Genomic DNA, 25,363 nt, shown 5'->3' with positions numbered 1-25,363 from the left:
AAAAAAAAAAAAAGCTTACTTAGCATTTAAGTATGCTTACTTAGCATTTAAAAGAACCTTGATATTAAGTAATTTTTCAAATGCTATTTCAAACCAAAACTTGGATTAAATTGTTGTGTTAAGGTTGCAGAAGTGAAAAAAATAAATATATACTTTGCAAAAGGAATGTCTCTGAGGTTATTTTTAAGCCCTTGATATACAGTGTATATTTTAATGAAGAAAAAAAAGTCAAAATCAATACAACTAAGCTTGAAGTGCCCTTCACCAACACTGAAAGAGGAAAAGGAGTTTAGGAATTTTATTTTTCACCACAGAAGGCTTTTAAATGCTTTAATGTAGCTCCAATTTATTTTCCTTAGGTATTATCTAGAAATTAAAACACACACACTTTCTTTTCCTGGATGCCGACACGCTTGTATAAAGGAATTTGAACAACCTGAGTGCTGCCAGGGACACTGGGGCCCAGACTGCATGGGTAAGCTCCTTTTGGACGTAATTTGAATAGAAGGAAAGCAGTGATTTTCTTGCTTTCAGAAACTATTTCCATGAGAATTTTACTCCTTAGAGTTTGTTACAGGAGTAGAAATAAGCAGCGCTGATTAACCAAAACTTGGACGATTTGGAGAAAATATGTATCCAAAGATTCACCAAAGAATAAAAATCCATGGAAAATTTCCAAAAACTCAGGGATCCCCTAGATTTTGAGATTTTCAGAACAAATCATTTCAGTCAATGGCTGTAAAATGACTTCACAGAATCACAGAATGGTTAAGGTTGGAAGGGCCTTCTGGAGACCATCTGGTCAAAATCCCTGTTCAACCAGGGCCACCCAGATCTGGTTGACCAAGACCATGTTCAGGCATCTTTTGAAGATCTCCAAGCAGGGAGACTCCACAACTTCTCTGGGCAACCTGGGCCAATGCTCCATCACCCACACAGTAAAGAAGTGCTTCCTGATGTTCAGACAGAACCTCCTATGTTCTAATTTGTGTCCTTTGCCTCTTGTCCTTGCACTGGGCACCACTGAAATGGCTCTGTCCTTTTTGCACCCTTTCTTCAAGTACTTTCACACATTGATTAAGATTCCACCCAAGTCTCCTATTCTCCAGACTGAAAAGCCCCAGCTCTCTCAGCCTCTCCTCACAGGAGAGCTGCTCAAGTCCCTTGATCATTTTGGTGGCCCTCCACTGGACTCTTTCCAGTATATCCATGCCTCTTGTGCCCTGGATAGTCCAAAACTGGACATAGCACTCCTCATCTGTGCTGAGTGAAGGGTAAGGATCACCTTTCTTGACTTGCTGGCAATATTTTGTCTAATGAAGTCAAGAATACCATTAGCCTTCTTAGCAGCAAGCATCCATTGCTGACTCAGGTTCAACTTGGTGTCTACCAGGACTGCAAGGTCCTTTTCTGCAGAGCTGCTTTCCAGCTCTGTGGCTCACAGTGTTCTGTCAGCTGGGAGCATCCCCATAATTGATTTTTAAAAATAAAGTTTTCAAACAGCAACTTTCAAGTTTTTATTTTAGGTCAAAAGTGCTTTCTTCTGAATCTGAAATAGTTCCAAATCTACTTAACTCTTTACTTTCTTACTCTAGGAGGGTCTTTTCTTTCAGGGTTTTTTGTTTGCTTTTTGAAGACACTGAATGTTCAAGGCCATTCCTCAAGTAGCAACAATGAGGAGTATGTCTCCTCCAGATGCCTCTTCCTCAGGAAAATTATTTCAGCATCTCCACAAGTACATCAAATTTCAGGCTACTGATGCAGTCATCAAAACCTGCAAAGGATGTTTCCCTGCCCAGACAGAGCATTTCCCCCTTTAGTTCAAGGAGTCAAGGTCTGGTTCAATATCTATGAAGTTTTTTTGTCCACAAAATAGATAAACAAATAATTTTAGCATGGCCTAAGCTCTGGTTTAAATGCAAGACTTCTATCTACTAAAGGAAAAAAAAAAAAATAACAACAACAAAAAAAATCAAAATCCAACCAACATGTACTTTTATAGAAAAAATAGGAGTGTAGTGAGCAGTGCAGTATTTCTCTGAAGATAGCCACTTGTGTAGCAATTTACTCTTTTCCCACCAGATGTAGCCTAAATGCCCAGAAAGAGAAAAGCATTTCTGCATTTAACCAACCCGTACTTCAGGGTGCTCCATGAGACCACAAGAGGTATACGGGTATTTGCAGAGGGGGATGTGAGCTCTGCCCTGCTGCAGACAGAGGCTGCAGGAGCAAGGAGGCCCCCTCTTCCTTCAGGCATATTTCCTGGCCTGAGAAAGCAACTCTTCTAAAAATCAAGGTCTCAGCATTGTTTCTGCTGTCATTTGGAGGAAGAAAATAGCTCTCTGCGTTATCACAGTCTCTGTAAGACCATACAGCATGCCTTGAAATGCTTGGAGGAAAACCTGTCCTTCCTGAGACTGGAAGAAAAAATCCTGACTAGGAGTTTACTTCACCTTTAATATCTGATGGCAATGACAGAATTAGGTCTTAAATACTGCTTTGATTTCCTTAAACGATAGCACTTACTGTAACACATGGCATGAATGAAAAATATTTCGTCTGTTTCCCTCCCTACTAAGTGCCCTGAGCAAATGAGACATCCTTCTGTAAACAGACGTCAGGATAAAACAGAAAAGCAGAGGGGAAAAGAGCACAGCTTTCTGACACTATCACTGTGCACCTGCCTGGTCAGAACCTTAATTGGCTCCACCAGGCCAGCAAGAATATAGTTTTATAGAGACAGCTAATTTCTCTCCATCTCATCCAACTGCAGAAGCCAAAGCTGGCAGAGTTTGTATGGCCAACGTGTGTCAGCAATGAGCTCCAGTGTGAGCCACTCCTACCACATCTCATGTTGCCACACTGGGCACATACTTGCATGACTCCGATCAAAAGCCTGGGTACAAAACCAAATGTGCACAGTATGGGCAACTGAGGGGAAAGCATTGCAAGAATAAAGAATAAAAAAGTTTAAAACAAAAGGTCAAGAGGAAAGATAATACACCAAATTCTATCAAAGGATATGGTTCAAACTATATCTTTACAAGTGCTTCAGTGCAGGGAGCTGGAGAAGATATGTAAGCCAAGAAGAGGATGCATTTGAAAGCACTTAAGAAAGCAAAATTAAACTCTATGAGAAAAAAAAAAAAAAAAAGATAGATTTAAGCTTTTATGAGCTAGGCATAAAGATTTGCCCTGCAAACTCCTGTATTTGTAAAGAGGTAAGCAGAAACATCTGTTTTTTACTACTTTTTGAAAAGCATCATCAACAGAAACCAAATTCTCCCAAACACGTGGGCTGGGCCAGGTGACCATGCCAGTGTCACCCCGTGTCACGCTGGTGTCCCAGAACAAAGCCCTGTTGCTGCCTACTGCAGCACCGTGAGCGAGAGGAGAGGAAGTGCTTTATCTGCCTAACTAAACTTGTCGAACAATGTGGTAATTTGCTAAACTTCTGATAAAGCTGTCCCTTGGTGGTGGTATCAAAACAGGAGACAAGGTAGTGAAGACAAGGGGAAGTGGAATGAATACCAACAGCAAAACACTGTCTTGTCAGCAGTTTTGAAGTGTACTTTCCTGGAATTTACATCATTAACTTTGAGTTTTCTTTATCTTTGCACGCTTAATAGAAGCATCAGTGCAGTTGAAATTGTTTTCATTCGATAGCAAACATTAAAGAGTTTGCATCCTCATCAGTCCTAAAGATCCATATACCTGTCACACCATACCTAAAGATTCACTAAAAGCTACTTTAGAGATTAAAGTATATGTACTTGTCACTTTACCTTGTTCCTGGTTATTTCATCTCAATTCTTAATAAACACTTTTGTTTCAGCATATATGAGATGAACCAGATTCAGATTTTTACCTTTAAAAGTACTGATTTTTCCTGAGGAGCTTACTCAAATCCAACAGACCTCACAAACTCATCAAGAAATAAACAGAGAAAACTTGATAGTGTTATAAAGCCAAAGCCTTCGCTAAAATTAGCTGTACACGTATGCACATACACTTATTTGCTCGTCACTCCACACTAATCAAATTCATTTTCATGTGAACTTCCGAGTCACTTAACCACTCTAAATCAGGATTACGTTCCCCAGTGGGAGCATAAATCCAGTGCTGTCCACCCAAGCACACATGGAACCAGCCAAGACTCTATAACCAATAAATCCACCAGTAATGTACAGCAGAGCACCTACAAGGGCAATAGGAGTTTCCTACATTTAGATACCACCTGCATGAGGATTATGGTGCCTAATGGGAACTCCAGCTAGGCTGACAGGATGGAAGGGCTTATGCAAGGGAGTTAATAAATCATTTCCACAGAGAGGCTGCGTGACTTAAAAATAAGGATATTCCCAATGGAAGGAAAAACCTGACAGAACAATCTGACTAAAAACTACTCTGATATGTTTTTTCTATAGGTAATATCTTATTAAAAATATGGATATTGAAAAACCTTAGCCATAAATTAAACTCCTTTGATTTGGAAATGCGATCATTTTTTCTTATGTCCTCCATCTGGCTGGGGTTTATGGTCAGACATTGTCTCACCTAGTGTACCACCACCTATAATCACAGTTTTAGCATCAGAGGATCTGAAGAACATACCACATCTTTGGCACCCAAATGTTAGTAGTGACCACAGCCCATAGGAGAGAAGTGGGTCATGAGATACTCATATTTTAATTTTAGGGGGATTTGAATCAAACATCACAGTCTTAAAGGATGTACAAGGGAGGAACTTTCCAGATACATCAAATGCAATTGAGAGGAAGAGAGGAGGGGAGGACAGGACACATGTTGCAGCAAGGCTTATTTAAACCTTAGCTTACCATCAAATATGATCCTGACAGCAAGTTCTCAATCAGTCAGTTGTATTAACATACCAAAGAAGTGGTCATGCAAACATCACTTCTGTTAAACAACCTAACAGTTTAGAGGACAATAGACGTGAATCGGAAGGGACTAAATCAGTGCTGCACTTTATTCTTGTGTAATCCCTTGGTTACAGAACTAGCTGAAACTTTCCATACTAGAGAGTGGTGATGGTCTCTGGTGAAGGTAAGTGAGGAGATTTGGGCAGATGCAAAACAGCAGCCATCACCTGATAACCCTGCCTGGCCCAAAGCCCCACAGCCTCCAAGGTCCTCACCCAAACATTCAAGTGGGGCAGAAGGGTCAGAGCAAGGTGACTGATCACTTATACATCGTCATTTCCAGCATGTCCAGGAGGAGCTGCATCACCATGCAATGGGAGAGGACGCTGCTCCGAGGGCATAAAAGGGGATGGAACATGCATTTGTCAGGTACAGCCTTTCTCATAAAGGAAAAAATATAACTTCAGCATATAAATGCCACTAAGAAAGAATAATAAATATTAGTACACAAAATACTACATGCTACATTGCGTACATGAGAGTATTTCAAAAATAGCAGAGGTGCACTGCTTGGAGTTCATGTTTTGTTTGGTTTGCACTAAAATTCATAGTATTATTTCTATAGACCTAGGCATATTCAGGTGAAATTATTAAAGGGTTCTTCCATTCTGTTTTCTTGAAATATGTGGTTTGAGTTCTATCTTTTAATGTGTGCTGCTACTTATGACTACTTGCCCTAATTAGAAATAAGTATATTTGGGACTATACTCTCAATAAGTTTCTCTGAGAGTGCAATGTGCACTGTTTAATAAATTTAGTAAAAAGATTAAAAAAAAAAAAAAAACTCAAATGTTTTTTACCTCCTCTTCTACTGGTTAATCTTTTCATTACATCAAAATCATATCCTTTGGCGACATGTGAAAAGTTGACAGGATAAGAAATAGTCAAGAAATACAACCTAACAATTACAGAAATGATTTGGGCCTTAGGCTTGATTATCATTCTCTATTGTTAACTTGATATTCAAAATGTGATATGATTTCAAGTGTAAAGTAAAAAAAAAAATAAAAAAAAAAAAAGAAAAGCAGAGAAAAAATTATTCAAAAGAACATTTTCTAAATCTCAGTGGTCATTTCTGATTTGCTGACTGACTTTTTGTTTTGTTTTGTTTTGTTCTTGGTGGTGGTGTGCTTTGGGGTTTTTTTGGAAGCTAAAGATGTTGCTTCCAGGCTACTAACTGTTTATCTGTCTATCTGTATACAGATGAGAGATTAAAGTTTTTATTTCCATTCTGTAATTCACAGAAAGGATTTGGTGGGACAGCCTGTGAAAAATGTGCTGAGGAGAATTTATTTGGTCCTCAATGCACATCAGGTAAGTTTAAGCCTTCTGTATTGAAACAGGGAAAAGCAGGTGAGTGCAAGCTATATTCAGACACTAAGATACCACAGTGAAACGGGTAGGGCATTTAGTTTCCCACCAGGAGCTGCTCTCTGCTTCAAGAAATACAACAGGGAAAGAAAATAGGCAGCTACTCAATTTCTCGTTCATAGAGGGACTGGATTCACAGAATCACAGAATTGTCTAGGTTGGAAGAGACCTCAAGATCAAGTCCAACCTCTGACCTAACACTAACAAGTCCTCCATTCAACTCAGAGTCATGCAGAGAACACTGTCAGTGTAGCACTGCAAAAATATCTTAATCTTATCTTAAATATCTTTTTTTTTTTTTAGCCAACAGTCAAATAAATTTGGGATTAGAATTATTTTTGTGTTCCTGCAGTATGCCACCCTGTTATCCTGTCACCCAGTTTTCATCCTAAATGATGGATTTGCATTTACTTGATCTAAACGGTGCTTACAAAATATTGGACAGGAACATATCAATGCACAATTTATAGTGGTTTACAGTGTTTTGGTATGACTTTTAAATTCATCTGCTAATTAGAACATCTGTATAGGGCATGAAATACCCATGTGGTATTGAAATTAATGGCTCCTGTTGGACCATCCTCCAGAAATTACATAACTTGTTTCTAAATCTAGTTTTGCTCTTGGTCTCCACAATGTTGTGTGCCATGGAGCTCCATAATTCAGTAAAAACTGTGAAAAAGGGTAGCTTTTATTTAGTTGTGGGGTGTTTTTTTGATCATACTGGCCATACTTCTATTAGGAGTAGTGGGACATTGAGGGAAAGATCTGAGCTATTTGCACTATTTAAAATTAAAATAGGTCACAAGTGTATACATTTGTATATTTTCCTATTTTGCCTGTTTCTTAGTGATTTCTACTATTTTACTTATCTTCCTCAACCCTAATGAGCATTATACAAGTTCACAAAATCGCCTGCTTTCTTAAGCAGTAATAGCTGTTTATCTTTAAATAAATCTTTGTTCCCTCAAGAACTGCATCAAGTTACTCCTAAAAAAGAGTCATGAACAGCCTCACTTTAAATAATCTGTGATGGCCTTTCTATACTAATCCTACACCACGGCTGATTTAAAGGTTCTTTTTCCACCAGCCGTCCACTGGATGCCAGTGTTGATACACAGAAAGGCAACCAAGACATTTTCATAAAATTAGGGTACTTGAATGAATTCAGTATTGCAAATGTAATAATGTAATTTTCCAAGCAGCTGCTGAAAGATTCAACTACATTTTAATTCAAGGATCATTTTACACTTCAGCTTGCAGATATTTGAGTTTATCCAGGTTTTCTAAGTACCTATAATTACCGTGCATTTGTGACTAACTGCTTTTCTACAATACCTTAGATGTTTCTCCTTTTTGTAGTAGGACTACTAACACAGGTAAAGTATTAGAAATTAATTAAGATAGGCAATTTGCATGAACATGGCATATATTTGTAAAGGGAAGGGGGTAAACTACCATCACTGCAGCTTAAACAGGAAGTCACCAATACAACTTTGTACATCTTAGAGGCTTTTTCAAGAGGAACTGTACAGGGTGTTTTTAAAAAGCACTATTACCATAATTGAAACAGTTATAACTATAAGGCTTTTTAAGAATACATAAGGCTTCAAAAACCACTTATAGAGGGGTATCATAGTTGGCTGGACTCTGAATACAGAGCCTCGTGAGTGTACTTTTATAAGGTTTATAACCTGAAATAACAGAATATAAGAACAAACAGGGACAAAGTCTGCTTCAGACCTAAACCAACACAGTGACTCATTATCCTTTTAACAAAATTAATTCTGTTTAGGGGGGGGGGAGGGGAAGTTACAAAAGTCATCTCTTCTGGAGATTTTTGAGAGGGAGGCAAACAGAATTAAAGCAAAAATATACAATTTATTATTGATCTGTTAACGATTATAAAAAGTATTTGCTACATGTTATATTCAATTTTGACTCAAGATCATATGTTAAATTTTTAAAGCTTTAAAATAATAGCAACTGGTAAGTCTTATATTTAACACATCCTGAAGATTTTCAGGCCCTCAGGCTATTATATCAGACTGCAAAAATCAGTATCTGTTATTTGCTGATACATGCAGCTACGAGTTTTGATCTTCTCATTAATGGAAACCTGTAATTCATGAAGTCTGATCAAAGCTTGGTTTGAAAATTGTGCTTTTAATATTTAACAGCTGTTGGCCAGGACACTATTTGCTATGGGTAACCACTAATGATGTCTTTCCAAACACTATCTTTATTCATTAAAGCCAATTTATCTCTCCTTATAGTTTGCAACTGTGTTCATGGAGTGTGCAATAGTGGAATTACAGGGGATGGAAGATGCACGTGCTTGTCTGGATACCAAGGACTCAGCTGTGATCAGCGTAAGTAGGCTGTTTTCTATATAAGTTATATTCGATGGCTCTGATACAGTTAGAATTGGTGAGGACAAATGTAAAATTAGTCTCAGGTTATTTACTTAAGCAATTAGACATACACTGAACCTCAAACCCTGCCCGTGAACTTCCATAACCATTGTCACCCCTTCAATCACCAGAATAAAGATGGGGATTGATGGGATGGATGGTCCCCAGGCCAGGTGGACTTTCAGCTGGTATACTGAAAGCTGCAATGTCTCCTGGAACAGGAGTATGCAGACAGCTTAATCTGTCACCCTCTGTCCTTCAGCAATAGCTGAATGTGAGGCCTTGCGGTGCCCTGCAAACTCAAGATGCACTATCTCAGATGAGGATGGCAGAAGATTGCAATGCACATGTCTGCCCAACTACCACGGGGACGGTACACATTGTGAACGTGAGTAATTTTAATGTATACTGGGTTGTTTGGGAACAACATCATTATTATTACAGTTCAGATATTAAACACTTCTGAAGCAAATCTCACCATCATCCTGACGTAACTGTTCTTGGGTTCACATATCAAAGCAGTCTCAGGTGCACAAGCTAGATTCCTTCCAGATGAAGCAAAGCACTAAAATGTGCCCCAGACGCACATCAGTCCAACTGCTCATAAACTTCAGTCCATACAACCAGAATAAACCTAGTAAGTCCCCTTGAAAGCATGGATCACAGAATCACAGAATTGTAGGGGTTGGAAGGGACCTCAAGAGATCATTGGGTCCAACCTCCCTGCCAAAGCAGGTTCCCTAGAGCAGGTTGCCCAGGTAGGCGTCCAGACAGGCCTTGAAGATCTCTAGAGTAGGAGACTCCACAACCTCCCTTGGGCAGCCTGTTCCAGTGCTCTGTCACCCTCACCGTGAAGAAGTTCTTTCACATGGATACTGAGTCATCTCTTGGGATCTCTTGGTCCTAACTCTGGTATCTCTTGATCCTGTGTGGTAGTCCTCTCTGAGTAGACTCGACCACCATCCAAGAGCAGGACAGCAGAAAGTGACTTCTCAGGGAATGCAAGGTTCTACTAGTAGGCAACACAGACAAGCAACGAGCAGAGAAGGATGCTAGTTGCCTTACCTCTTGAGTAAGCCCACATTAATGTTGCTCCTCTGCCCTACCTACTGTCTTTTGCTACTGGGCTTAAGCCCAGTTACCTGTGGCTTAAGCCAGTATCTTTTACTTTTGACTGGCTGGTAAGCAGAGGACAAGCAGCTCCAGCACAACAAAATATGTAACAGAGGATAGCAGTGACTGCCCCAACTCAACTGGGAGGTGGCATTGTCCATGGTTAGTTTGAGCATACAAATGTGTGCACGTGTGATTTTACACCGGAACAAAAGAGAAGGCTTGAGAGAGTGAAGCCGAGCATTGCCAACTCTCTCAGTCCCAGCTGAGGGGTACAAAAGGGACAAGGAGGAGAGGGGATGACGGCAAGTACCATCCTTCCACCTGCAAGATGTGCTTGACTGTGTCCTAAACTGGACACAAAGGTGTCTAAAGAAGCTCTCCAAGCACTGCTGGAATATGAACAAGGACAAACAATGCCATTGACTTGGAAAAAAAAAAAAAAACAGTTCCTGGAAATAAACAGTGAGCTTCCAGTCCAGTCCTGAACCTACAACAGTGTGGAAGACACAACTAAAGAACTTGCTGGCCAGTTTTCCATACAGCTGAATGGTTGACATTATATTGTTTAATTACCGGAAAGAAAGCAGCAGACCTATTGTATTGAGAAATAGTTTCCAACTGATCTAGCACACACTTAAAGCCTTTACTGACTTCATATCACATACCTGACGTACTGTAGTTAAAATCCACCACAGAACAGGAAAATAGTTGTAATATTTTAATGAGCACATTATATCTTTTAATCTGTTTATAACATAATTTGCCAAGTTAAGAGATCATTTCTGTATAAAAGCAAACAGTTGCTATGTTAGTACGTTAGTATAAACACATTCCTCCCTCCTGTCTTTATGTCGCCACGATACTTCAGACTTGGCTGTTATGAGAAGTTTAGTCTGCCCGGGCTTTGTTTGACATAGAGATGCTTGAGCAAATCCTTGTCTTCAGTTTTAGGGTGGTGGACAATAATTCCTTTACTTTTTTTTTTTTTTCAAGCTATCAACCCATGCTCCAAAAAGGTCTGTGATCCTAATGCCAACTGCATTTACCTTGGACCAAATCACCACAAATGTGCCTGTCAAGAAGGATACAAAGGGGATGGTCAAGTCTGCTTACCCATAGACCCGTGCCAAGCAATATATGGAAACTGCCTCGCACAGTCTACCGTTTGCATATATGATGGCCCAGGAAAGGTTAGTGTTAAACTTGTGCTTCAGATGTTTCCTTTGTCAGCTGCCCAGGAAAAAAAAAATTGCTTTGTCTCCAGAAAGACGCCATGAGGGTACAGGCACAGGCCTCAGGGAAGCCAAGATCTACTCCTGGCTTTGGCATAAGCCTTGCAGGTGGCCAGGAGGGACCCCATTTCTTTCTCTATCTATGCATGCTAGTGTGTTTCCCTCTGAAGATGGGAATGACATTAGTGTGGTCTGTTTTGTGGAATGTTTTGGCTCAAATTTGTTTCCTCTAAATGGAGGCACCGAAACGAAGCTTCTCAGAGTTGAATTTCTGTGACTGCACGGACCAGTAGGGTTCTTACAGAGATACTGCAGCTAAACACCTAAAGTTAGCATAATTTGGATCTTTAAGAACTACTGACGAATGGCACCATGTAAAGACTGCATAGCATTCATGCTGTTGGGAACTGGCTCAAATTTCTCTATTGTACTCCTGACACTGAGAAAGCAAAACTTCTATAGACCATGCCTGTCTTGCCTGGACACCCTGAGGAGCAGAAAAGGGAGTCAGTTACCCAGGGTTGTCCTGAAGCTCATGGTCATATAAGTTTCTCCACTTGGGAGTTTTTCAGCAAGCTGCACGTGGCTGGCACACTCAGGCTGGTGTGTACTGCTGATATGCCTCACCAGTAAATAATGTGCTTTGGCACTTCTTTTGAGAGGCTGAGGACTGCGGGAGCAGAGGCTTTAACCTATCCATGCTGATTTAAAATGTTTTCTGGTCACAGAATTGAATCTAAAGGGCTTTAACTGAGTGTCAGTAGTTTTCTGGAGTGGGTAAAGCCTCAAAGGGAGTTAGATAAATAGGGATAAGCTTTATACTTGCAACTAAACTCACCAGGTGATTAACTAAGGCTTTGAAAGTTTTCCATTTTTTTAAATCCTAGTAGCAGAAAGTATGCTGAAACATACACTTTGTGCATGTCTGATTTTTCTCTCTCCTCTTCCATCCCTCTGATGTAGTCCCACTGTGAGTGCAAGGAGCATTATACAAACTTTGTACCTGGGAAAGGATGCAGCATGATAGACTTATGTGAAACAAACAACACCTGCCACAAAAAAGCTAAATGTTCAATGGTTGCACCAGGACAGATCACGTAAGTCTTTTTGCTTTTTAAAGCTTTCACCCAGTTTCTCCCTCCTCCTGTAGTAAGCATGCAGTTAAAATAAATCCAGTGGATGAAAACCTCCTGAAGTTATCATTAATAGTTTCATTATCAAGCACAAATTATGGGATTTAATGGGGTTAGGGTGAACCAGTTAGGACATGCTTAATTTCATCAGTCCAATCACTAATGCCTATTAAGTTTTATTTTTATTAGCTCTCAGAGGTCATTTCTACATTAGTAAATAAGGACCAAAACCTTTTTTCTGTTCCTAAGGGCAAGCAGCATGGTCTGGCTCACAGCTAAATACTCTTCCTCCTCCAAAGAAGAGTAACTGCCTCTTGGCAGAGGTCCCTGGCACATGTTATCCCTTCAGCTGTGCTTGGGCATTGCCTGGGAAAACGTTGTGTATGCCAGAACCATGCCAGGCAGCATGCTAAAAATTAATCAGCATTAATTATCCCAGGACAGCACCAGAGCTCTGGCCCTTTTTAGTATACTAATGCAGATACAACCAGGGCATCTGTTCCCCATGCTGTGAAAGCAACACCCGCCTCCGCAGATTCCTCAAAGTATGTGGGAAGCTGTGCAACTTCTGTCAGAATTTGTTTTCCTGTACAGAAATTTGCTAAGCAGATGTTAGGAGGAAAGTTGGCTTTAACACTGGACTTAGCAACGCTGTATTAAAACAAGAAACTGGAATTACATGTTTTTATAGGCCAGTGACAGCTAGTACTGAGTCTACAGAGGTGTCCAAGAAGTGCTAGATTTTGGGAGCTGAGAATTAGAATTTGAAAGACAAATTAGGCCATCAGTTGTAAGTTGGGGAACAAATTATTTATTTTATAGATTTACAGACAGCAAGTGTTCACATGGGAGAGCATTCTTATTGCCAGTGCTTGCTTCATTATTGAGCTTTTTCTTACAGTTAAAAATCAACATTGCCTTTGTGTAAGCTATTGTGCATTTCCGACAAATTTCTCTAGAATATCCCCTGGTTCATTTCTGCAGCATATTGTAGTACTCAAAAGTACACTTGGCTGCTGCAGCACACCAGCAGAGCCAGGTGTAAAACTTTAAAGATCGAAGAGTATTTCCATGTGAAATCAAGACTAAAATGCTAATTTTAATGAGTTGAAAGATTAAAAACAAATTCCACAGCACACAAATCAGCACCTTTCCTTTCTAAAACATCACTGTTTCACTGTTGCAACTTAATCTTCAACAGCTAGGTTTTGTCTTGTTTGTTTTTTAATTTTAAAATTTATGACAGTAAAAATGTATGACTTGTTACTGAAAAAAGCAAACAAATGCCTTGCATGTCATTCATTTCATGACCTTTAACAGCAAAAATAGAACAGAAGAAAGTTTTAATATGATTTGAATCCCACTCCTATCTACTTGGCAAAAAGAGAAACAGTACTGAATAATTTCCAGTTAAGGTGAATCCATTTACAAAATAGGAAATTTGCAAAGAAAATAATTAGCAAATGTGGACACATTAAATTGTTTCTGATACATGTAAAAGTATTTTGGCTGCAGCCCAGCTTTTAAATGCATTTGGGGTTCTGTGGATATGCTTTTGTGTTTTTTTGTTTGTTTGGTTTTCAAACTTCTAAAACAAAGAGCTGTAGTGAGTCCACAAACCCAAGTTTATTCCCTTCCATTTGTTTTAGTTTTTAAAAGACTTCCCACATATTGTTGCTTCTGATTTCTCCAGAATCAAATTATTTGTACTTACATAAACATGTAGACAAGACAAATGTTTAGAGTTTATGAACATAACACAGTAACCTCTTGGAAAATCAAGATCATCTCTGTTTCTGCTCCCAAATAGATCTTTTCTGAATGAGTGCTGACACTTTCAATAGCACTGCTTCAGCAAGTAATTACATACAGCCTTGCTGCTTCAGCTGGTGCAAAATTACATTGAATGTTAGACTGTAACTTCTCTGGTTTCCAAGCTGAACCAGCTTTCCCTCAGCTGATCTCCCATTATTTTCTTTTCAAATTCCACTATAATTTTTATTCTGACTCTGTCTTCAGCGTAGAAATTAGTAGCTTCATAAAGAAAACCCCCCTTTTTAAAATAGATTAAAATAAATGGAGATGGAAAGCTGAGCTTCCCTTTTCCGGAAAGATATAATTCTGCTCCTCTTCTTAGGTAAACTCAAGTTGTGGCGGCTCCCCAGTCTTTTTCCTATGCTGTCCATGCATTGTATCATGAGAACAAACAACTCAGTTTAAATTGTCCAGCAAGACTTTTTTATAAATCTGTTCCTCTTCAGAGACACCCAGCCCTTGTAGTACACAACGCATTCAAAGCATAACCTGTCCGGCCATACGCAGTATGACTTGTAAACCAGACGCTCCAGGCAAACTAAGACAAAATCGATGCAGACAGCTACCTAGCTGGTCCTTCCTTATCCCAACCACACAGAGTAAATTACTGCACTGAAGACGGTGAGATGGTAGTCAGGTGGAAGGCCTCAAGCCCATGAGATAAGTGCTACTCTGTACTTGTTAAATGCTTTCCTCTGAAGGCAAATCCAAACCATGTTACTGGGCTCATACTCTCTTATAAGCAGTATTTTCCTCAGAAAATTAATTTCAAACTAGGTAGGTATTTCTGCAATTCATTGTACCCCTGGACGTGATAGCCAAAAATTTAGTGTTTAACCTCTCTCTTCTTTTATGGTTGTTTGCTGAAAAAGAGAGATTTATTTTGAAACCTTTATCTAATTTGTTCAGTATTTCAAGGGTGGTTTCTTTTTTCTATTAAACTGTTCCTCAGCTTCTTTAAGGCCTCAGGTTTTCCTTCTCCACTCAGAAGCAAAGGCGACTACGTACATCAGTACAGTGATATTTACCCCATCGGTTTCCACCACCACAGAAGAAAGGGGTCAGCCCCCAAGGAGGAATTGCTTCTACCTCCCAGCCCCAAACCCTTCATCAGGGCTGCAGTCTTACCCTCTACCCAAGAGATCCCCTTAAAAAGAAGTTGGCTCACCATCCAAGTTTCATTCTAACAATTTACAATGCTTCTAGCCTGCCATTTTTACCCATGACCAGAAAGAATCAAAGCTTGAGCCTCCTGGCCAAAATCCTAGCTTATATCCCCCTGAGTCTATATGCAACCTCATCAGTTTCCAGAGACTGTGGAGATTTTAGAGTAAGATTGCTATCATCAAGAAAAGCTATGTTAAAGACACTTTCCATCCAGACATGAGAACTAACATAGCAAACAGGAGTTAACTTGGCATCAGGTTGATACTTCTGTGATTGGCAAATCTGTGTACGTAACAGCCAGCACATGGAAATGGTTAGGTCATTAGTTATATAAAGGAGATTTTTCAGATGTGTGGAATAATGTTTGATACCTAATGATACTAAAAATAATAATAATTAAAAAGTCCACATGGATGTGTCATTATGGATAGGGCTTACATAAATACTGAACATGCTGGAGACTTGATTAGGAAAAGCATTATTAAAAGCCAACGTTTGGCAACACAGTTGTTTAGCCAAATATAGTTGTTTAGCCTCCTAAATATAGTTAGAATTTCTTTCTGTGCGTGCTACATGTTGACAAGTGCCTGCTTTAATTTTAGCCCTGGAGATGAGTAAATCACAGAGCTGACACTTCCAGCTCATCCCCTAGGTGCAGCATTTCTGAAGGGTGCAATAGAAATTGCTGACTGGCAAAAACTGCAGGTGTTGGTAGCTGCTCACTCTGAGGCAGGCTTTAAGAGCCCAGATTTTCAGAAAGTACTGACCACCTCTCCTTGTCCATAGCCAGGCTGACACAAGGTCGAGGCACATGCAAGGTCAGTTGCTTGTTGAAAATCACAACCACCTGTACCCATCAGCACCTAATACAAGCACGTGTCGACCCTGTCAACAACCAACAATTTTTTCCCCACCTCTCTTGAACACTGAGCCTTTCATGGCTTTTAAGTCCAATTTTCATGTGTTTCCTCCCTTATGAGACAGAAAATGACAGATTGACACTCAGGGTTGCTTTTCCATAAATTTCCTTTCAATTTTGCCTTGGTTACAACACATTACCTTAAACACAGCCACCTCCAGGCAGCAAGGCTGTTGAGTTCTTCTCAAGGTTTTGCCCATCACTCATCTGGGCAACACAACCCAAGGCTGCCCTGGAAGTACGTAGGGCTGGGTCTACCACGCATCACTGACACCACTCACAGGCTGGCATCCCCATGGGACAGCCAGGATGTCACAGATGACGTGCTCTTGCCAGTACAGACACAGCAGCAGCACAAATTATACATCGGAAAAAGCACAAGGTTTTATGCTTCTGCAGCTTCAGAAGAAAGATAATGTTAAGATACCAGTATCATTGTCCAAAACGGTTGTGTTACTTAAAAGTCATCGTAACACACTCAACCACTTTGCTTTATTGAAAGGACTGACACCCCTGCCACATCTTTTCTACCAGACAGGTGCTTACCTCTATCACAGGGATCAATGAGCTGCCACTACCCCCTTTATACATGTATGTAACCACCATTACTCCTGCCAAGCCGCCAGGAGTGACTGGAGGCTTAAAGCTTTCCATCACCTCCCCACTGCTGTGGGGGTGACACCTCACACCGTTCCACCACAGCCTCTCCTTGCCCATGAGCAGGCAGGCTCCATGGCTTGCTGGGCTTCAGTGACCACCACGTTCAGGAACCCCAAAGGGGATGTGAGGCCACACACTGCACCATGGCCAAGTGCATCACGTAGCCAGAGCCCCTTGTCAAAAAGGCCCTGCAAGACAGACACCACCAACACACCACTGCCCAGCTGACAGAAGGACATCATGTCAGGGAAGTGGCCACCACGCTTCCCTACACACCTGCACGTATAACACACTGAGCCACTGCTCACACAGCTATAATTCTTTAAATAGCTGGGATTTAAGGGCACTCTTACTGCAAAGTAATGCAGTTTCACATTCATCACACTGTTGAGTCAAGGTTTGATATAAGCCACAGAAGTGGCTACATGAGCAAGGGAAATTTACAGCTGGCCAAGTGATGAAAAAAACAATTAATATCATTACCCATTAAATGACAAAATGCATACACCATCCCACTACCAACTGCTAACTTACAGCATGCTGAAGGAAAGATGCAAAACTAAAATGCATTATTGTTCCTGAATAAGCCTTCAGAGAAGTAGTTAATAACACCTGGAGCGTGCTTAGCCAGAGCCTTACTGAACCCACAGTGCATTAACACACAGCTAAAGCGACAATCCCTTCACAGGTGTACATGCCAGAGGGGCTTTGTGGGGAACGGGTTTGTGTGCTATGGAAGCATCATGGAGCGCCTCCAAGACCTGAACACTGAAGTGGGAGGACGGTGGCAAGGCAAGCTGACATCTGCTTTATCACTCATGGGTAAGTGAGCACACGGTCACCTCCTGCCGTGCCTTCCTCACCACTTCCCTGGCAGCAGGATCGTGCCACCAATGGCATGACACAGTGCACACTGCCCACCACAGGCTCCCTCTGGCCACTTAGAGCTGCCTTTGCTCACCATGTTAAGCAATCTCCAAAAATTTCCAAGCAGAAGTGCTAAATATGCTCCCATGATCCCTCACACATGATTTGGTATGACCAGTGGGTTTTGCCCCATAGGATAAAATCCTCTCCATCCCTAGCCCCATTGCTTTGGATAACTGATATTTGATAGAGAACAAAGCATGGAAATCCACCAAAACACCACAATTAACAGCTGGGTCCCTCTTTTCCAGTCCCCCAACCATCAACAGTGGCACTGCTTTCACCAGGAAAGAGTAGAGAGGAGAGGGGAAGAAACTATCACTACCCAGTCTTTGTCACCCTCAGGACCTTCCTTCTGATTCACCCTAGAGTACCTTGGCCGCAGCTGGGGGACAGGGGTCTTCAGGTTTCTAAATTGACTGCAGAGGGAGGTGGAGCCCATTATGGCTCATGGATGAGGTGTCCACCACCAAAGCACCTGAGATGTCCTGCAGAGCTGCAGGATAGGACTGCCAGCTGCAGAGCAGCCATTTCTCCATCAGAAATTTTGCTTGTATTTGACAAAAATCCTGCTAAACCATAATCCCCCTCAAAAGAGTGTTTCAAACTCAGTGCATTGGCATTTTCTAACATAAATTTAATCTGTTTTGTTACCCTTGTTTTAGGAAAGTATTTTAATAGCATAGTAAGGCATAGAGAAGCCAATTATTCAGCCACACTTTAGCACATTTTGGTATTTAATTTTAAATTTAAAACTCATATTATCCCACACTATCTAATAATAAAGTTATATCCATCACACCATAACACCCAAAGCTGTCATTGTCCTGCATATCATCTAATTGTACAAAGCCATGATAACATATCAGATAAAAATGATGAAATTCAAGAAATGGAGGGAAAGGTGTTAACTACTTAAATTAGATCATAATGTAAAATCCATTTTCAAGGCAGATCCAAATACTTCCTTTGTAGCTGAATTTTATTATTCAGGACAAATGCAATCCTATAATCAGATGAGCTGCAAATCCTTGGTATTTATGAGGTTTGGAAATGCAACAGGAGAGCACGAGAAGGAAATATCCCAGAAAGCACTAAGCAGGAAGGATGGTGGCAGCAGAAGGAATTTCTGATGGCAGGACAAAGGTTTTAGAAAATGTGCATTTGTACACAGAGCTTTTCCTGGGAAATTAAAGGCAAATTATTTGTGAACTCTCAAATAAAATGGTAAAAAAGTATAGGAAAAAAAATAAGGGATTCTTTTAGCTAGCTAGATGACTCACCCTCCTCAAAGATGTTCATATCTGTTTACAATTGTGGCACAATAGCAAAGAGGTGTCCAAAGAAATGAGTCCAGCCTTTAGCAGTTATTGCAGCCACCCTGTAAAGAGAACAGAACTATCTTTACCACCCGATCTTTATCTTTGCAGTGTCAAAAAATTTGAGCCAGGAACAAACACTGCTAGAATCAAAATGGATTTTGGAATTAGATTTACAAATATGAAGAAATCCCTCCTGTTTAATATAATTTGCTTAGTTCTTCTCACTGAGCCCAGCAACTAAGAAAAAAAGGCCCTCAATGACTAACGAGAATAGAGTAAGAATCCTACATAGCTGGCCAAGGAAAAAAAATGGCAATTGCCTTTATATTTAGCACTGAAAACAGATATCCATTGCCTCAGCAATGAGAGCTAAGTTGAAATTTCTCTGTGTTTCTCCTTCTGTCTGAAAAGTGCGTGGCATGCTGAGTGCCACCATTTGTCAACAACAATCCAAATGTTATGTTATTTGGTTAAATTTTGGACTTAAATGTGCCATATGATTCACCAGCCAGTCAATAAAGACACGTTAACTGCATAGGTTGTTTTACAATATATTCACTCCACATTAATGTCTTTCAAAAACTAAGAATATAAGGCAGAATAGTCCAGACAATGTATTAATTTTAAGATATATCCTGTGGTACAACATACCCATAATGACTATAAAGATGCCTTTTTTTTTTTTTCCCCACTTCTAATTTCAAAACTCTGAGAAAAGAACTGATTATTAGAAATATTTAATGGCTTCAGCTACAGACTCAGTAGTCTTCTCTGGCTGTCTTGGAAATGGAAATACCATCTGGGTAGCAAGCAAACTAATTAACTTGCAGTGCATCAGCTTTTATTTCCAGCTATGTGTTTGCTGATATTTGCATTACCAGGAGGTTGTCAACCACATATCCCTTATCCCATGAAGCCTGAATTGATTTAAATCAGGAAGACATTTCCCTGCAAAAGCACAGCTCTAAAGCAGTGCTGTTTTCGTGGCCATCACCCTGGCTTGCATGCCATGGAATCCAGGGTACTAGAAGCATTCTGAGTATTTTGCCTCATCCTGGGTTTAATACACAGCAGCACCTGGATTAACATTCCACTGTCTTTCAATGGTTCATCTTCTAGAATCTTAAATTAACATTTCGTAATCACAGATACTATACTTGCTTGTTCTGCCCTTTCATACCTCACACAGAATGTAGAGTTCCTTCCTTTAATGAGCTTTTAAATACTCAATAATCATTTTTTCTCTTCTCCTTATAAGAAAATGTCTATGAATGGCCATTGAGTAACCTGGGACCCTTTACTGTGCTTGTACCGACAAACAGGGGACTCAAAGGTATCAATGTAAGTAAACAACAACAAGGATTTTGAATGAGAGAGATTTAGCTCTTTCAGAAATCTAATCTGCATTGAAAGCACTTTGATTCAGCAGATTCAGAACTTTTTGCTCTAGTATACTTCTGGCATACCATTCAAGTCTAGAGACCAGAGGCTGTCTTTTTACTATTTGAAATAAAAGCAAAATAGTTTGGTGAATCAGAGTAGAATGTAGTCGTGTTTTAAGTAAATTTTGGATTGTCCCACGTATATGTTTGAGGGTTTTTCACTTGAATTAAGAGCTGAATTTTCAACAGGAAGTCCTAAAAGTAACCCTTTGTGTAAGAGTGATTTTTTTAAAAAGTGCTTTTGCTGGTGGGGTGGTTTGGTGGGGTGTTTTTGTTTGTTCATAGTTTGTTTTTCTGCTTGTTTGTTTGTTTAAAAAAAAAAAAAAAAAAACGTGGGCTCATTTTAAAGGGCTTAATATACAGGACCTTCCACCAAAGGTCTTGGAGGCACTACTTACCACACATGCAGGTATATAGGCATGGGATCTGAACTGAAACCAAGAGACCTTTACTTTGTTCAGACTATCACCTCACTTCAGAAGAAAACATATCATTTCAGAATTTAACAGTTGCAGGAAAATTACACTATGATTTTATTTATTTATTTAAGATGAATCCTGTATTGAAATACATCTCTTTTCTTCTCTTTTTCTAGATAAAGGACCTTCTGAGCAATAAACTGAAAGCACAGTACTTTGTGAAACTCCATATAATTGCTGGTCAATTGGATACCAGTAGCTTGAATAATACTAATGTAATATATACTTTGACTGGCAAGTCAGGAGAGATATCAAGAGGAGAAAAGGTAAGTGACCTTCCAGCAAGGATACGACTTCATGGTTTTAATTCAAAACGTCTAACTGATGTTTAATTCAAAACATCAGTATAAAACATCTTTCCTCTGTGAGGCATCAGGCTGCAGAAACTTAAAACCTCACTGGCAACAAAATCAGTGAAAACAAAAGTTAGTTTTGGAATTGCATCATTGCTGAGTAACTACAGCTCTAAAATGTAGAGTAATACAGCTCATCTTAAGCCATCTTAAATCTGCAGACATAGCCAACAGAGCTAGAGGGGACATTTTAGCCATCAGAGCTAAAGGGGGCATTAAAAGAGCACAAAAACTGTGAGGTGGTGTGGGAAGGTAAAAGCTCAGAGCTTATGCTGGAAACGCTGTGTTCAGCTCACACAGAGCAAGCACTGACTGCAATATAGATCCCACCTTCCACTGAGTATCAGCCTGGGCATCCTTTGAACAATGCAGGAAATAGAAGTCTTCAACATAAATAAAATTCACATAGCAATTTATCATGAAAAATGTGGGGTAAAGTTCAACACAAGCCTGTCTATTTGATGTTAGCAAACATTAGGGCAGTCTGATGCCACGGTTTCAAAGATGTATTCTCTACAGCTGCTATAACAGATTTTACTAGATTTTTCAAGAGCTATTGTTCTTGGTCCACTAAATATCTGTTAATGGCTTGAGCCTGTGTAAGGGCTAAAATGAAGTACTTCTCATGTTTTCTAGTAAATCAGTGACATCTAAGAAACGAGATCTATTGTATTTCTTTAATGAGCACGCATTCCATTTGTAACAGGAAAATATTATTGCTGTCTGAGGCCTGCTAGCTTCCTGCAGGCTTCAGAACAGTGCACAATCAGCAACATTTTGTTGTTTTAAATATACATATAATATAAGGAAATGGTTTGTAGTCCCTTCAGATTATGGGAGTTGACCCATTCACTGCAATCACATTTTAAATCATTTCCTCCCAGATTTTTATTAGTAAGAGTCATCAGTGTTCTCTCAGGTATGCTGCTAACAGGTCACTCCCCCATACCTGCTTCTCTGCCAAACTTTGCTGTTCTGAAACAAAATAACATGGTCCCAATCCAAATTCAAAGGAATGTTTTCCATTTCCTTGATAGGCATTGGAAGCAACCTTTAGCCTCCCCAGATTTAAATGGCCCAGATGTTGGCGATGGAAGCAGCTGTTAGATATTATTCAACATGCATACTCCACCTGTTGTCATTCCATGATAAAGAGCTCACTACTGCCTGTCTTCTTTCAGGATAATCAACTAAGAATTAGAATCCAGGGGGGAAAGAGGAAAGGAAAACTTTTACAGGGTGATATTATTGCTTCCAATGGAATTTTGCACATTGTTGACAAATCCATGGACAACATAGAGCCAACATTTGAAAGCAACAAAGAGGTGAGACGTATGCTATACACATACAGCGTTGGACTTTCTTTTACAACAGTTTTACGTTCATTTAATGCAAAGGAATGTGACTGACAGCAGCTAGACAAACTACTGAGACACTGTGCATCAACTCAGAGAAACAACATTCAAGGTGGAAAGTAGCAATGCAGTTTCTAAGGCAGACAGATACTTGCTCTTCTGCCAGGCTGGTCCATAGACACGGTTGTACTCACTGCATTTGAGCTTTCATTCACACACACACACAGACACCCCAAAGGCTAAAATTACAAAAACTTATAATTTGGGATGCTTTGGGATTTTTAGTGCCCAGCTTAGTGTTCACCATTTACGTGCTGTTTTTGTGAATATTTTCTCCCTCTGCCCCTTTTCATTGAAAATGCACAAATAATAACACACACATTTATATGTTCTGTGCCCACACAGTATTTCAGAACAATGACAAACTCTAAGCCAGCATTGCATGTAGACTAGAAGACCATACCACCTCAGTTGTTTCCAAACAGCACATCCGCACAAACCACATGAAGACACAAATATATTCAGATCTCTAATAACTGAGAGCCATACAGTAATTCAGAAACTGTCTTATAAGAACTGCCATTCATTTTAAGTAACCCAACTAAAATAAATCTGATGTTCATCTTATTTTAGGAAACCATAATGTCAGTGCTTCAAGATAATGAAAAATACAGCCAATTCACATCTTTGATAGAGGTAAGGATTCAGAAAAGCAATTCCATACAACCATACAATTATTTCAGGATGTTTTCCAAAATTAATATGTAATTTCACTTTTATTTGTAAACCAAAACAGAAAACTGGCCTGGGAATGGATTTACAGCAGGAGAACAGACCTTACACAGTCTTCATTCCAAGTAATGGAGCTCTGAATAATATGAAAGCTGAGGCTATGGATTACCTGCTTTCTGCAGAGGTACAGACTTTCTATAGAGCAAATTGTTCTAAGTAGGTATGTGAGTGGAATATAAAGTAGATGCATACATATGTAGTATTCCAGCTTTAGCATTCATTTAACTTAAGGAGATCAAGGCTTAAGCTATCTAACAAAGATCAGGAATATACTACAGAGGAATAAGATTTGGGGCCTACCATCATATGAAGTGATGCCAAGGCCCCCACACCAGGTCCCTGCTCACTTGCTGTTGTCCTGACAGCCCAGCCCTGATGGCCGCCTGGCAAAGACCCAAACTCTGCCATAGGAGGCGTCACCCCTGTTGGGAATGATCAACGGGAGCAGGTGCCACAGGGGCCCTATCAATTGGGGTTGCTACTGGTAGAAGGACCTCAGCATCATGTCCCCTGGGTACCCCCTGTCTCTGCCAGTAGACACACAATTCGATGAGGGCTGAGAGGAGGGAGTGCTTCTGGGGAAACCAGGGATGGCTTGTAGCATGTGAAAGGCCCATGTTGAAAAAGAAAAAAAAAAAAAAAAAAAAAAAAAAAAAGAAGACAGGGGGACAAGGGCATGGACTGGCAGGACACGTGCCATTCACCGAGCACCACCACTGACTCAGAAGTTTCCAGCTTCAGCTGGTGACCTCATGCCCATGCCCTCTCATAGGCCAGGTTGTGTTTGCCTTACTCATGCTGGGCTAAGAAATCCTCTTTCTTGTTTTTGCAGGGTTCATGGAAGCTGCTGGAGCTAGTCCGATACCACATTGTTTCCAATGCTGAGGTGAGTGTGGATGATTTACTGGCTCAGGGGCATTAACAGCATTTTCAGATCTTTTGCCACTCTGAAGGCAGTGGTTTTCAAAAAATGACATCCACTCAGTGCACCCCACAGCAAGTCTTCAAAGGAGGGCAGCAGTGCCTTTGCTAAGGGCAGTCACGCCTAAAGGCCCCTAACAGAGAACACAAACCTTTTACCCCAGGCTTACCAATCTAAGTGAAACCCTAGCAGGAGACATGGGGTAGTTCTCAAATCATGGCAAATAAAAAATGTTGTGTAACACTACTGTGCTCCATGCATGGAACTATTTCTACTTTTAAATATACCTTTTGGTATATTGAGAGACTTGGCCCATGCAGTAAAATAGAAGTATATATATATATAAATATATAAATATGTATATATACACACACACGCGCGCACAAAGGCATCCTGAACCTGTTGGGGGTGCTGTCAGCCTAGTAGGGCTGCAGGAAGGATTAGCAGGAAGAGAAGACTTGCTATTGAAATAAAGCACTCTCTGATCCAATTCTGCAAAGATTAGCATCTGTCTTCCATTTATCAGAGAGGGGTGGTTTTGTTATCTTCTAAAAAAGCTCCCTGTATTTCTATTCCTTTCTGTGCTGGAAACAAAAAGCAAAAAAGCAGAAGCCAGCAACCCCACCATCAACTGAAGCTGGAAGTGGGTGAAGTTCATTCCCACCTCAGCCCCTGCTTTGAGGAAGGAAGAACATGCTCATGAATCCTCATGGACAGGGCCCAAGGCAGAGGTCACCCCCTGTCCACAGCACAAGACCCACACACCCCTGCACGGGATATCAGCACTGCCATTTCCATGACAGTCTAAGGATGCAAACAGGGCTATTTTCAGGGAGAGGCAATAACTTTACTTAAACTGAATGCTATAGATAAGAGGGAATATTAATGTACTTTTGAGCAACAAGCTGTTCAGATGCAGCAAGCTCAGCTGAAGTTTAAAATAATCATTCTAACTTCATTATGCTAACAGTTTAGCCAATGCAAGGCTGCCCACAGGGCTA

At 40.2% G+C, this 25,363-nt stretch overlaps 1 protein-coding gene across 1 annotated transcript in view; it reads left to right on the top strand.

The window, feature by feature from the left end:
• STAB2 (stabilin 2) overlaps positions 1-25,363 on the top strand; it is an 88,583-nt gene that overhangs the window by 5,581 nt on the left and 57,639 nt on the right. The window contains exons 3-16 of the mRNA XM_038183810.2: positions 360-475; positions 5,227-5,312; positions 6,188-6,257; positions 8,591-8,686; positions 8,991-9,116; positions 10,838-11,034; positions 12,040-12,173; positions 17,459-17,592; positions 20,278-20,360; positions 21,057-21,206; positions 22,475-22,618; positions 23,282-23,344; positions 23,445-23,564; positions 24,273-24,326. Coding sequence (XP_038039738.1) covers positions 360-475; positions 5,227-5,312; positions 6,188-6,257; positions 8,591-8,686; positions 8,991-9,116; positions 10,838-11,034; positions 12,040-12,173; positions 17,459-17,592; positions 20,278-20,360; positions 21,057-21,206; positions 22,475-22,618; positions 23,282-23,344; positions 23,445-23,564; positions 24,273-24,326 — 1,573 coding nt within the window. The remainder of the gene's footprint in view (positions 1-359; positions 476-5,226; positions 5,313-6,187; positions 6,258-8,590; positions 8,687-8,990; positions 9,117-10,837; positions 11,035-12,039; positions 12,174-17,458; positions 17,593-20,277; positions 20,361-21,056; positions 21,207-22,474; positions 22,619-23,281; positions 23,345-23,444; positions 23,565-24,272; positions 24,327-25,363) is intronic.

The sequence above is a fragment of the Anas platyrhynchos genome, chromosome 1 (assembly GCF_047663525.1).
Source record: "Anas platyrhynchos isolate ZD024472 breed Pekin duck chromosome 1, IASCAAS_PekinDuck_T2T, whole genome shotgun sequence".
Classification (NCBI taxonomy): Eukaryota; Metazoa; Chordata; class Aves; order Anseriformes; family Anatidae; genus Anas; species Anas platyrhynchos.
This window is presented reverse-complemented; position numbering and strand designations above follow the sequence as displayed.